This window comes from Rattus norvegicus, chromosome 6, assembly GCF_036323735.1.
Source record: "Rattus norvegicus strain BN/NHsdMcwi chromosome 6, GRCr8, whole genome shotgun sequence".
In the NCBI taxonomy this organism is placed as follows: domain Eukaryota; kingdom Metazoa; phylum Chordata; class Mammalia; order Rodentia; family Muridae; genus Rattus; species Rattus norvegicus.
The window spans coordinates 65606074-65621205 of record NC_086024.1 but is presented as its reverse complement, the minus strand read 5'-3'; the positions used below and the strand labels follow the sequence as shown (position 1 = coordinate 65621205).

General features: G+C 38.9%; 1 protein-coding gene across 1 annotated transcript; it reads left to right on the top strand.

Moving 5' to 3' along the window:
• Positions 1 to 12906: 12906 nt before the first annotated feature.
• Ndufa10l1 (NADH dehydrogenase (ubiquinone) 1 alpha subcomplex 10-like 1) lies at positions 12907 to 14340 on the top strand. The gene has a single exon (NM_182671.2). It carries the CDS (start codon positions 12928 to 12930, stop codon positions 13993 to 13995), a length of 1068 nt encoding a protein of 355 aa, NP_872612.1. The 5' UTR covers positions 12907 to 12927; the 3' UTR covers positions 13996 to 14340.
• The last annotated feature ends 792 nt before the right edge of the window (positions 14341 to 15132 follow it).

The following is a 15132-nucleotide window of genomic DNA, read 5'->3' as shown; positions in this document are numbered from 1 at the left end:
ACTGAACCCCCAGTGAACTAGTCTATGGGGGGAGGGCGGCAATGGTGGGAGGGTTGGGAGGGGAACACCCATAGGGAAGGGGAGGGGGGAGGGGGATGTTTACCCGGAAACCGGGAAAGGGAATAACACTTGAAATGTATATAAGAAATACTCAAGTTAATAAAAAAAAAAAATAAAAAAAAATAAAAAAAATGACAGCAGAAAAAAAAAAAAAAAAAAAAAAAACAAAGACACATGGTCCACTATATTCATTTCAGCCTTATTTATAGTAGCCAGAAGCTGGAAAGAACCCAGTTGTCCTTCAACAGAGGAATGGATAGAGGAAATGTGGGACATATATACACAATGGAGTACTACTCAGCTATTAAATACAATGACTTCATGAAATTCATAGGCAAATGGATGGAACTAGATAATATCATCTTGAGTGAGGTAACCCAATAAAAAACAAAACAACAAAAAAAATGGAAAAACCATGGTATGCTCTCACTGATAAGTGGATATTAGCCCAAAAGCTCAGAATACCCAAGATACAACCCACAGACCACATGAATATCACGAAGAAGGACAATTAAAGTGTGGATGCTAAATTGGCAGGATTAATATAGTAAAAATGAACATTTTGCCAAAAGTAATCTACAGATTCAATGCAATCCCCATAAAAATACCAATCCCATTCTTCATAGAGTTAGACAGAACAATTTGCAAAACCCAGGATAGCTAAAACTATACTCAACAATAAAAAGACTTACAGGGGAATAACTATCCCTGAACTCAAACTGTATTACAGAGCAATAGTGATAAAAACTTTATGGTATAGTTACAGAAACAGGCAGATAGATCAGTGGGATAGAATTGAAGACCCAGAAATGAACCCACACACCTATGGTCACTTGATTTTTGACAAAGGAGCCAAAACCATCCAACAGAAAAACGATAACATTTTCAGCAAATGGTGCTGGTTCAACTGGAGGTCGGCATGTAGAAGAATGCAAACCGATCCATTCTTATCACCCTGTACGAAGCTTAAGTCCAAGTGGATCAAGGACCTCCACATCAAACCAGACACACTCAAACTAACAGAAGAAAAACTGGGGAAGAATCTCGAACACATGGGCACTGGAGAAAATATCCTGAATACAACACCAATGGCTTATGCTCTAAGATCAAGAATCAACAAATGGGATCTCATAAAGCTACACAGCTTCTGTAAGGCAAAGGACATTGTCGTTAGGATAAAATAGCAACCAACAGATTGGGAAAAGATCTTTATCAATCCCACAACTGATAGAGGGCTTATATCCAAAATATACAAAGAACTCATCAAGTTAGACTGCAGGGAAACAAATAACCCTATTAAAAATGGCATTCAGAGTTAAGCAAAGAATTCACAGCTGAGGAATATCAAGTGGCTGAGAAGCACCTACAGAAATGTTCAACATTTTTAGTCATAAGGGAAATGCAAATCAAAACAACCCTGAGATTCCACCTCACACTAGTCAGAATGACTAAGATCAAAAAAACTGGCCACAGCAGATGCTGGCAAGGATGTGGAGAAAGAGGAACACTCCTCCATTGTTGGTCGGATTGCAGACTGGTACAACCATTCTGCAAATCAGTCTGGAGGTTCCCCAGAAAATTGGACATTGCACTACCTGAGGACACAGCTATACCTCTCTTCGGCATATACCCAAAAGATGCTCCAACATATAACAAAGACACATGCTTCACTATGTTCATAGCAGACTTATTGATAATAGCCAGAAGCTGAAAAGATCCCAGATGCCCTTCAACAGAGGAATGGATACAGAAAATATGGTACATCTACACACTGGAATATTACTCAGCTATCAAAGAGAATTCATAGGCAAATGGATGGAACAAGAAAATATCATCCTGTGTGAAGTAACCCAATCACACAAAAACACACATGGTATGCACTCATTGATAAGTGGATATTAGCCCAAGTGCTCAAATTACCCAAGATGCACAGACCACATGCTTCACTCCTTCTTTAAAAGGGGAACAATACCCTTAGGCGAGTATAGGGAGGCAAAGAACAGAGATGAAGGAGCCTGCCCCACATGTGGCCCATACATATACAGCCACCAAACTAGATAAGATGGATGAAGCAAAGAAGTGCAGGCTGACAGGAACCAGATGTAGATCTCTCCTGAGAGACACAGTCAGAATACAGCAAATACATAGGCGAATCCCAGCAACAAACCACTGAACTGAGAACGGGACCCCCGTTGAAGGAATAAGAGAAAGGACTGAAAGAGCTGAAGGGGCTCGAGACCCCATAGGAGCAACAATGCCAAGCAACCAGAGCTTCCAGGGACTAAGCCACTACCCAAAGACTATACATGGACTGACCTTGGGCTCCAACTGCATAGGTAGCAATGAATAGCCTAGTAGGGGCACAAGTGGAAGGGGAATTCCTTGGTCCTGCCAAGGCTGGACCCCCAGTGAATGGGATTGTTGGGGGGAGGGAGGTAATGTGGGGAGGATGGAGAGGGGAACACCATATAAAAGGAGAGGGAGAGGGGTTAGGGGAATGTTGGCCTAGAAACCAGGAAAGGGAATAATATTTGAAATGTAAATAAGAAATACCCAATTTAATGAAGATGGAAAAAATAAAATGTGTATGCTTTAGTCCTTCTTAAAAGGAGAACAAAAATATTCATAGAACTGGATATGGAGAGAAAGTTTGGAGCAGAGACTGAAGGAAAGGCCATTCAAAGCCTGCCCCACCTGGGGATCCAGCCCATATACATACAGCCACCAAACCAAGACAATATTGCTGATGCCAAGAAGTGCATGCTGACAGGAGCCTGATATAGCTATCTCCTGAGAGGCTCAGCCAGAGCATGATAAATACATAGGCGAATGCTTACAGTCAACCATTTACCTGAGAATGGGGTCCCCATTGGAGGAGTTAGAGAAAATATTGAATTAGCTGAAGGGGTTTGCAACCCCATAAATACAACAATACCAACCAACCAGAGCTCCCAGGGATTGAACCACCATTCAAAGAGTTCAAATGGACAGACCCATGGCTCCAGCTGCATATGTAGCAGAGGATGGATTTATTGGGCACCACTGGGAGGAGAAGACCTTGGTCCTGCCAAAGTTGCCCCCTTTGTAGGGGACTGTCAGGATAGGGAGACAGGAAGGGGTGGGTGGTTGGGTAGGAGAACATGGGAAACTGGGAAAGGGTATAAATTTGAAATATAAGTAAAAAATATCCAATAAAAACAATAAAAACAGCCCACATTCTTACCAGCTCATGACTTTTGAAACTTCTGTAACTTTCCTAAAGCTATTTTAACAATCTTTTCAAGAGCCCTTTCAATAACAGCCCTAAATTCTACACCTGGATAGACTATCCAGTTTCTTCCAAAGCGATAAAAACATAGGAGGGATATGGGGTTGGCATATTAGATACATGAGCTCTGTGGTCTTCATAGAAGACATGAAATTTTGGAAATAGATGGGTTATTCTCATACAAAACAGAAGAAAATAGGAGCACATACTTATAAATGTGGGAGAGCTGGCATGATTTCAAGACAGTTTGGAGTTCATGTGAGCTGTTGATCAGCCTGGGATACACACTAAGATCCTGTCTCAAAATAGCAACAAAAGTATATATACTAAAAGTTATAACAAGAAATAAAGAAGTATTAAAAGATAGCGACCAGAATAGAGGAAATATCACACAAGAGTTAAGTAAAAACCCGAATAATGAGAAGGTATATCTCAGTAGAAAAGCATAGAACAAGTTGCTAGACTTGACTAGTTCAGGCTAGACAAGAACAAGTTGGATGTAATAGTAAGTCACGAGATGATACTAAGAAAAAGAACATAGAACACTTTTGAGCAGTTGAATAGTTTTGACAAAGTTGTAATGTAAATTTATACTTTTAGTTGTTTTCAGTTTGAAATTATCATACAAGTCTATCATCTATATCAATTATCTATCCATCATATATGTAGATATATAGATATGTATCAATACATATATCTAGATATATTTATATCTGTACCTATATGTAGATTAAAAGATAATATGTGATACACATATATATATACATGATAGGAATTCATAACCTTATTTATCCTTATGTTAAACAAAAAATATTCAAAATGACTGAAGGTTCTCCACTTGGTCCTAGACTCTAGCTCAATACTTAGGAAATCTCAAAATTTCACTTTCTGGATATTTAAAATCAACCACATTTCAGTTCTTTCTTGATCTTTTGAACATTTATGTGGTTTTTAGTATTATTAATATTTATAATTGGGTGCTCTGGCATATTCTGAAGAGAATAAATCTTGTTAAAATGTATACTAGATAGTGTGACCTCTTTTGTGAAAACTCCCATGGCTACACTTGTCTGTCACGGACAACATAAAGTAACTATCATCCAGTGGTTCTAATATTCCCCATGATCCATTTGGATATTATCTCTCAAATATCTCCTTGTATTACTCTGAAATGGTTCTTTTTGGTGAGAGCCCACTGCTTTGAGCATCACTTACAGAAGGATACCTATACATTACATTCTTTCTATTCATATTCTAGAAGACCTTAATCTTCATTATCTTTTCGTAATGGTTTAGGTTTCTAGAATACAGTTATTCTGAAGGCAGATTTTTCTTTCCTGCTATAGATTATAAAGGAAGAGGGGGAGACTCTATATCTTCACTCTTCACAGCTGCACTGTTAATATAATGAGCTTTGACCATTACAGTGTGGTCCTTAATAAGAATGTGCTGGGTGAATGAAAATGGTTGAAGATTCTGGTTGGTTCTTTTAAAATTATCTGAATTTATATGGTAGAAGTCCCAAATGAGGTCAACCCCAACTTTAATAGTTGTATTACCCTAAGGGTTTAACAATTTGTGGGAATGTAGATTGTTAATGACTGCTTAACCAAAAATTGAATGTGGAGTTTGTGTGTACGTATGTGTGTGGTTTGTAATTACTCTCTCCTCTAAATCAAAAATAGTTCATGAAGTGCTAAGGAATACACACACCATAAACACCACACACACACACACACACACACACACACACACACACACACACACACACACACACACACATATATATATATATATATATATATATATATATATATATATATATATATATACCAGCATATATACCTGAAAATGCAGCTCCAATGATTTTGGGTCTCCTAAGTCTCTTCCTTAAAATAGAGTACGTCCTAATTTCTCTGTGCCCTTCAGAGAATGCTTGGTCCAACCCCTGTAAACATTGTTACTACATATTCTAAAGCTGTTTCCATTATGCTCACATAACTGTTATGTGAAGAGAACACCACAAAAGGCAATATGGAAAGTACATTTGACTTTCTTAAGTTTTAGAGAAAATGTGGAGAACTGGCAGATCTTGTATTCATTGTGGTCATATCTTATGTGAAGCCAATTTGCGTCCTATCAATTACTACACTTTACTTTTAAATGGAAAGCAATTATTTTTAAACAAAAATCATATATAGTCTTAAAGTATCTATGGATTTGTGCATAGTAAGGTGCTAATCAGAATAAAGCACATTGGAATCTTTCAGATACATACAGTCTACTATATAGGAAGACCACTTCAGAAGCATATGAGAATGGATCCTGGAGCCCGACTACCTGAGTTTATATCCCAACTCTACCACCTATAAGAAATGTGCAACATTATACAATGTAGTGACCTTCTCTTGCTTCATTTGTCTGTTATGAGGATACTTATAAGAAAGAATACAGAAATGTTATTTAAGCAAATGAATGTGAAACATTATGACCCATGCCTTTTATAAGGCAAAGACAGATTAATCTTCATGAATTCAGAATTACTCTGCTGTCAATAGTGAATTGCAGTCCAGCCATGGCTGCAGAGTGAAACCCTGTCTCAAACAAACAAACAAACAAGCAAACACTAAAACAAGACACAGAAACAAAGAAGTAATGATATATCATTAGGAGTGGCTGTGTTATTATGCCTTGTGGGAATACTTATAACAAAGAAGAGAGAAGTGCTATTTAAAGCAAATAACTGTAAACTTATGGCACATGCCTCAAAATAACTCCTGGACATGTGTCCCAAACATTAGTTAGCAAGGTGATCTTAGAAATAGACATAAACGTGGGGATAATACCTAAAGCCCTGTCCATGTATCACAGAGTACACTGATCACTTTCATTCATTTCCTTTCAAAAAGTTTTTATTAAATATTTTCTTCTTACTGAATACTATGATCATACCTTTCCCATGCCCCTTTCTTCTCAGATTCTCTTTATCTAAATAGTAGAAATTTCATTATGCCCATAATCTAAATCTTAAATTCTAGACTGTTGCATGTAACTTTTGTTACCCAACCTTAAGCCCCAGGTGGACCATGCTACCAGTCTCCCCAACCCCCAGAGAATATTGGATCCATGTATGAAGAACACAGACACGCACAATTGTTCAATTTCGACTTGCCTTATTGGCTAAATTGTATGACGGCCCCAATCTATCACAGCTAGTGTGCTCTTCCCAGTACTTCAGCTCAGCACCCTAAATCTGTAAACAACTTCAGTTGCTTGGCTACCTTCAGTCTCAGCTCAACATTCTCAAACTCCTATCCAAGATCTCACATGGCTAGTTGGCTTTTTTCCTCTCTGAACCATGGTGAACTCTCCCTTCCTCTCTCTCCTGCACCTCTAGCTTGCTTCGGGAACCAGAAGTCCTGCTTATCCTGCCACCCACCATTTGGCCCATGTAATCTTTACTGATAGATCAAGAACCCATTGGGGGATAGGACCTTAGTTTTAGAACCACTCACTTTAGCAGTATCAGAAATTCATCCCATCTCATGAAGTGGTCCTTAAATACAATAAAAAATAATCAGTTATGACCATAATATTTGTGCCAGTTGTACACCAGCATATCTCACAAGAAAATTATGATATATATATATACATATATATAATCATATAAATAAAATAATTTTAGACAATATGGTCTAACTTTGGTTTTTCCTCTCCCAAATCCTTTTAGATCCACCATCCTCCCTACTTCTCAAACTTGATGCTGCTCTTCTCTCTCCCTTTAGATAAAAACAGGTTAACAAGGAAGCAAACAAACAAACAGAAAGGAAATAAGAAAAAAACTGAACCGAAGAGAAATCAGAAGAAAGACAAATACAAACAAAACACATAAAAAGACAAAATACAAAAGTGACAATACAAACCACACATATGCATGCCAACACACACACACACACACACACACACACACACACAGGCCTGCCCAAACAAAACAATATCTAGAAAAATAGCTTTGAGCTCATGTTGTGCTGGCCACCTAGTCCTGGGTGTGGCCTACTCTTAAGTGTAGTTAATACACCCAATGAGGATCCATTAGAGGAAATTAAATTGTCCTTTGAAAGTAGATGTCAATTGCAGATAGCTACTTGATTAAAGTTAGGATCTTGTGTCAACTTCCCAATATCAATTCTGACAAATATTATATGGATTGAACCTGTATAGGTCCTTTGTATACTGTTACAATCTGAGAGTTCATATGTTCCTTAATCCTGTTGTGTTGTGTTCTTTCTTCCATGTCCTCCATCCCTTTCTGGCATGTAAACTCTATCTGCCTTCTCTGCCACAGTTTCCTGATCCCTAAAGGGAGGGATTTTATGGAGACAGTCCATTTAGGAATGAGTGTTCCAGAGTTTCACACTCTGCACAGTATGGTGTGTGTGTGTGTGTGTGTGTGTGTGTGTGTGTGTGTGTGTGTGATGAGTGTATGTCTTTTGTTTTCATTTCTTATCAATTTTATTGTATTCATTTTTTAATTTTTTTCTTATTGAAGAGGTAGATAGATAGATAGATAGATAGATAGATAGATAGATAGATAGATAGATAGATAGATAGATACAAAGCTGAGTGGATTAGAGGTTGGGGAGGATCTGGGATGAATACTATGGCCAGAAAGCAAGTTGTGGAGAAAGGGTTTGTTTGGCTTGCATTTCCACGTTGCTGTTTATTATTGAAGGAAGAAAGGACAGGAACTTAAACAGGGCTGGAACCTGGAGGCAGGAGCTGACACATGAGCCATGGAGGAGTGCTGCTTACTGGCTTGCCTTATGGGAAAGATATGATCAAAATATACCATAAGAAGAAAAAAATTTAATACAATTTTTTGAAAGGAAATGAAAGAAAATGACCCATAAACTGTGTTTCAGATGGAAAGTGCTTAAGTATTATACCCATGTGGGGGAAGGGCAGTATTAAGATCACATTGATGATTAGTGCTTGAGGCACTTCTGGTAGTTAGCTGTATACCTCTGTGATAAAAGCTCTGAGATTTTAGTCTAGAGGAAGAATGATTGCCTTGAGCTCACAGTTTCATGGCTAGTAAAGGCTTACTGATAGAGAGATACATCTGTGGTAGCAGGATATTTTATAGATCTATGAAATGGGTCTCAGAGAATTCAAACCAAAGCAATCTAGCTAGATTCCTGTAACCCACTCCATATGTCCATGAGTCTGATCCTGAACACTACATCCAAATGAGTTAACAAAGTAAACAGTAACCATAGCTGGTGACAAAGTGTTTAGATACATGAGCATGTTAAGATCATTTCCCACTCAAACTGTAATCATCTTAAATTTAAAATATAAAAACAAAAGGACTTCAAAGTAATCTATTTTTTGAGAATGTGGTAAAAGTCTTCCCAGAAAAGTTTCTTTAAGTTTGACTTTAAAAAGGGAGGCCTTGTGAGGACCTGGTTTGGGTGACTATGTGTTTTGTTCACTGCACACCTTTTTGAGAGGAGCCCTAGATATATCAGAAGATAAAATGGGTCTGTAAAAAATTGTGTTGAAGCCACATCCCCACCTACAATCATGATCTGTACACTGCTCCATAACCTCCAGTTCCACCTGCCTCCTGGGAGGCCTGCTTTTAACAAAGACACAGAGCTGAGACACCCGTGACCTGAACCGCACACCCACTGCTTGCCAGGACCCCAGTAAGTCCAGCACTAGTGTACAGAATTCTGCCCTACACTATCAGAGCTGCATTTTCCTTCCAACCCATATCTCTACCTGCAACCAAGTATCTATACTTCATATCCCAGGCCTTAGTTCTTCTGGTACTGTGGGAGGTCTGTAGCTATCTGTAGCCATCTGGGACAACCAATCCCAAAGGCCTGCTACTACCAAGGACTACCAGTTCAGCCAACATCTGAAATAACCTGATGGTAAAAAACATGCACAAGAACCTAATCAACAGAAGCCAGTGAAGTAAGACACCATCAGAACCCAGTTCTCTGACTAAGCAAGGTATGGTCATCCTAACACCTAAAGAGTAACATTTTGTCCTTAAATCTCATTTCATGAAGATGAGATAGGATTTTATAGAGAGTATAAATAAATCTCTTGAAGGATCAACCAAAGGCAGCCAAACAGGTAGAAGCCCTTAAAGATGAAACAACCAAATTTCTTAAAGAAATACAGGAAAATACAACCAAACAGATAGAGGAAATAGATAAAACAATCCAAGACCTAAAAATGGAAATAGAAACAGTAAAGACAAACACACATGTAAGTGGAACACCTAGGAAAGGGAATAGGAATGCAAGCTTCACCAAGAGAACACAAAAAGTAGAAGATTGTAACATTCATACATTGATGAAGAAAATGCCAAGTATAAAAGTTTCTAACTCAAAACATTTAGGAAATTTGGAATACTATATAAAGAACAAAGCTAAGAGTAGTACAAATAGAAGAAAGTGAAGATTTCCAAGTCAAAGGACCAGAAAATATCTTCAACACAATTGTGGAAGAAAACTCCTCTCATCTAAAGAGATGGCTATACACATGCAAGACACATATAGAACATCAAATAGATTGGACCAGAAAAAATATTTCTCCTGCCACATAATAATGAAAACACTAAATACAAAACAAATATAGAATATTTAAAGCCAAAAAGAGAAGTGGCCAAGTAACATAAAGGCAGATGTATCAGAATCTGTACCTGACTTCTCAACAGAGACTCTAAAAAAAAGAAGATCCTGGACAGATGTCTTACCAACCCTAAGAGACAAAATGAGTATATTATTTTGGTTTGGGGTGAAAGGTTCTATAGATATCTGCTAGCTTTGGGTTATAACATCTGTTAGCTTCATTCCAGCCCAAAAAACTATACCCAGTGAAACTTTCAATCACTATAGGTAGAGAAACCTATATATTCCACAACAAAACCAAATATAAATAATATCTTCATACTAATTCAGTTCTATAGAGCATACTAGAAGGAAAATTCAATATAAACACAAGGAAGTAACCATACCACAGCAAAACCAGAGAGAGAGACAGAGAGAGAGAGAGAGAAAGAGAGAGAGAGAGAGTGTGAATCATACACACACAGCATCAACACCAACAACAAAATAAGAGGAACTAACAATCATTGGTCATGAATATCTCTCAACATCAATGGAATCAGTTCACCAATAGAAAGTCACAGGCTACAAGTGTGGCTGTATAAACAGGATCCATCATTGTACTGCATGCAATAAACACACCTCAGAAATAAAAATAGACACTACCTCAGAATAAAGGGCTGGTAAAAAGTTTTCCAAGGAAACAGAATCAATAAACGAGCAAAGTAGCCATTCTAATATCTAATAAAATAGATCGGAAGGACACTTCATACTTATCAAAAGGAAAAGTTCACAAAAATGATGCATCAGTTCTGAACATCTATGTCCTAAATTCAAGATTACCTACATTTATAAAAGAAACATTACTAGAGTTTAAATTACAACCATACGCAATAATAATGGGCAACTTCATCACCAATGGACAGGTCATTGAAACAAAAATAAATGGAATAAACAATGAAACTAACAGATGCTGTGAACCAAATGGATTTAACAGATATCTACAGAACCTTTCACCTAAAATCAAAAGAATATACTTTTTTCTCAGCATCACACAGACCCAACTCCAAAACTGAGCCTATATTTGGACACAAAGCAAGTCTAAATAGATACAAGAAGATTGAAATAACCCCTTACATCTGATCAGATTACCAAGTATTAAGGCTGGACTTCAAAAACAACAGAAAGTCCACATACTCATGGAAATTGAACAACTCTCTCCTTAATGACCATTTGGTCAGAGAACACATAAAGAACGCAATGAAAGACTTTCTAGAATTCAATGAAAATGAATACCTAAACTTATGGGGCACAACAGAAGTAGTGCTAGAAGGAAAAATCATAGCAGTAGGTGTCTTTATAAAGGAATTCAAGAGATCTCATCTAAGCAACTTAACTGCATACCTTAAAGCTCTAGAACAAAAAGAATCAAACACACCCAAGAGTAGTAGAAGGCAGAAAAGCATCAAAATCAAAGCAGATATCAATCAATTAGAAACAAATAACACACACACACACACACACACACACACACACACAATAATCACGAATCTGTAAGCTGTCAAAAAGATAGACAAACCCATAGCCAAACAAACTGAAATACATAGAGACAACATTCAAATTAACAAAATCAGAAATGAAAAGGAGACATATCAATAAACAATGAGGAAATTCAAAGAATCATTAGGTCTTACTTCAAAAGCTTGAATTCCAGAAAACTGGAAAATATAAATAAAATGGATAATTTTCTAGGTAGATATCATTTACCGAAGTTGAATCAAGATCTTGTAAACTATGCAAACAGTCCCATAACACCAAAGGAAAGAGAAGCAATGCAGTTATTAAAATTCTCCTAACCCCCCCCAAAATGTCACCCAGACTGAGATGCTTTTAGTGCTGAATTGTACCAAACTTGCAAAGAAGAGCTAATACTGATACTTCTCAAACTATTACACCAAATAGAAAGGGAAAAAACAACCTAATTAATTCTATGAGGCCACTGTCAGCCTGATACCTAAACCACATCAAGGGTCAACAAAGAATTTCAGTCCAACTTTGCTTATGAACATCTATGCAAATATACTCAACAAAGTTCTCGCAGAGTACGTGCAAAACATTTTTTACCATGATCAAGTGGGCTTCATCCCAGAGATGCAGGGATTGTCCAATATTCAAAGATCCATCAATGATATCTACAATATAAACAAACTTAAAGAAAAAAATCAAGTGACCATCTCATTAGATGCTGAAAATCCTTTGACAAAAATAGAACACCACTTCTTATTAAAGGTCTTGGAGAGATCAGGAATTCAAGGTACAGACCTAAGCATAATAAATGCAATATACAGCAAGCCAATGGCCAACATAAAATTGAATGGAGAGAAATTTAAAGCTAACCAACTAAAATGAGGGACAAAGAAGGTTGCCCACTTTCTTCGTATCTCTTCCATTTAATACTTGCTCTACCTATAGTAATAAGACAACAAAAGGAGATCTAGAGGATTCAAGTTGGAAAGGAAGAAATCAAGGTATCTCTATTTGAGGATGATATGATAACATACATAAGTGAACCCCAAAATTCTACCAGAGAGCTCCTAGAGCTGATAAAAGACTTTAGCAAAGTGACTGCATATAAAATTAACTCACACAATTCAGAAGCCCTCCATTATACAAGTGATATATGAACTGAGAAAGAAATCAGAGAAACAGCACTCTACATGATATCTACAAATAATATAAAATACATTGGTGTAACTCACCAAACAAGTTAAAGATCTATATGACAAGAACTTCAAGTCCTTGAAGAAAAAAAATAACTGAAGAAAATATTATAAGATCTCCCATGCCCATGAAAATGATCATTTTACCAAAAGTGATCTACAGATTCAATGCAATTCCCATCAAAATTCCAAAACATTTTTTACAGACTTTGAAAGAGCAATTTAGCCTGGAGCCGGCGCAGGCAGCGAAGCAATGGCCTTGAGGTTGCTGAGACTTGTCCCGGCGTCGGCGTCCGCGCGCGGCCTCGCGGCCGGAGCCCAGCGCGTGGGACGAATTCATACCAGTGTGCACTGCAAGCTGAGGTACGGGCTTTTGGCTTCCATTCTCGGTGATAAGACAACCAAAAAGCTGCATGAGTACAGCCGAGTGATAACAGTAGATGGCAACATATGCTCTGGGAAAAACAAGCTCGCAAGGGACATCGCAGAGCAGCTAGGCATGAAGCACTATCCGGAAGCAGGGATACAGTACTCAAGCAGCACCACGGGTGACGGAAGGCCCCTCGACATAGAGTTTAGTGGCAGCTGTAGTTTAGAGAAATTTTATGACGATCCCAAAAGCAACGACGGCAACAGCTACCGCCTACAGTCCTGGCTTTATGCCAGCCGCCTCCTGCAGTACTCAGACGCCCTGGAGCACCTCTTGAGCACAGGACAAGGTGTGGTCTTGGAGCGTTCCATCTACAGTGACTTTGTCTTCCTGGAGGCAATGTACAACCGGGGCTTCATCCGAAAGCAGTGTGTGGACCACTATAATGAAATTAAGCGGCTTACTCTTCCAGAGTACCTGCCATCACATGCAGTCATCTATATCGATGTGCCTGTGTCAGAAATACAGAGCAGGATCCAGAAGAAAGGAGATCCACATGAAATGAAGGTCACCTCTGCCTATCTCCAGGACATCGAGGATGCCTACAAGAAAACCTTCCTCCCACAAATGAGTGAGATATGCGAGGTGTTGATGTACAGTTCCTGGGAAGCTGAAGACTCAACCAAGGTGGTAGAGGACATTGAGTACCTTAACTACAACAAAGGACCTTGGCTTAAACAGGATGATCGGACCTTTCACAACCTGCGAATGCTGGTCCAGGATAAGAGAGAAGTGCTGAATTACACGACTGTCCCGGTTTACCTCCCAGAAATCACTATTGGAGCTCATCAGGGTAGCCGGATCTACGACAGCTTCAGAGAGCTGCCAGGCCGCAAGTACGCCCCTGGGTACAATGCCGATGTGGGTGACAAGTGGATCTGGCTGAAGTGAATGGTGGCCTCTGCCAGGCTGTGTCACAGCTACGAAGAAGTCTGCTCTGCCCAACTCTATGAACTCCAAAGCTTTACAAGACAACAGGAAAAAAGCAAATGATCAAGAAATTGCCAGAAAAAAGTGATCTAACAAAAAGAGTCTGCCCTATGCCTACTCAGAGTTTGAAGAATCAACTTCCATTGACAAGGTTCTGGAACCTTCTAGCGTTTGGAATCATCTGGGGGAAAACAAAACAAAGCTGGTCTGCTGAAAGCCCAGCTCCCACTGGAAGCCCTGTGTCCCAGTGCTGTTTCCTTGAGCTCTTCCAACTTGAAGAAATAAAGCCGGCTCTGTAGCCCCTCACCCTGTGTCTGAGTGGCACACACGTGCCTGGGGGCTGAGGATGCTCAGCCCTGCGCCCCCCAGCCCTGCCTTGCAGTTTGGGTCACTCACACAGTGCTGAAGCGTTTTTTTTCTGAAGCATTTGTTCTTTTAACAGCACATTAGAGCAAAACGGGAAAGAAGAATGACCATAGACTAGCAGAACCTCGTCTTAGAGCAGGCTCATTCCTGGCCGCCCTCGGGGCTCCCTGCTCTTGTCTCTGAAGCACAAGCTGAATATAGAATGTGGGTACACATGCTCTTATCAAACATGAGGGTGCCAGTCCCAAGTGGAAAGAGCAGTGGCATCTAATTGTTCACCTGAGGAGGAGTCCTTAGGAGCTGGTGTCATCTGCATTGCTGTTCAGGAGCTGCTTTAAGTTGTCTGTCCTAAGCTGCGAGTCTGTACCGCGAATCCTGCTGTGGCTGCTCCGAGCACGTGTAACTTACATTTAACTTAATTAAAAGTTAATAAAAAAAAGAAAGAGCAATTTACAACTTCATATGGAAAAACAAAAATCCCAGGATAGTTAAAACAATCCTGAACAGTAAACGAACTTCTGGAGGTACCACCATTCCTGATCTCAAGCTGCTATACAAAGCAAAAGTGATAACAACTTCGTGATTTTGGGATAGAAACAGACAGGTTGGTCAATGGAATCAAAGCAAAGACTCAGAAATAAACCCACACACCTATAGACCTATTATTTTTGACCAAGAAGCCAAAACCATACAGTGGAAAAAGGAAAGTATCTTCAACAAATGGTGCTGGTC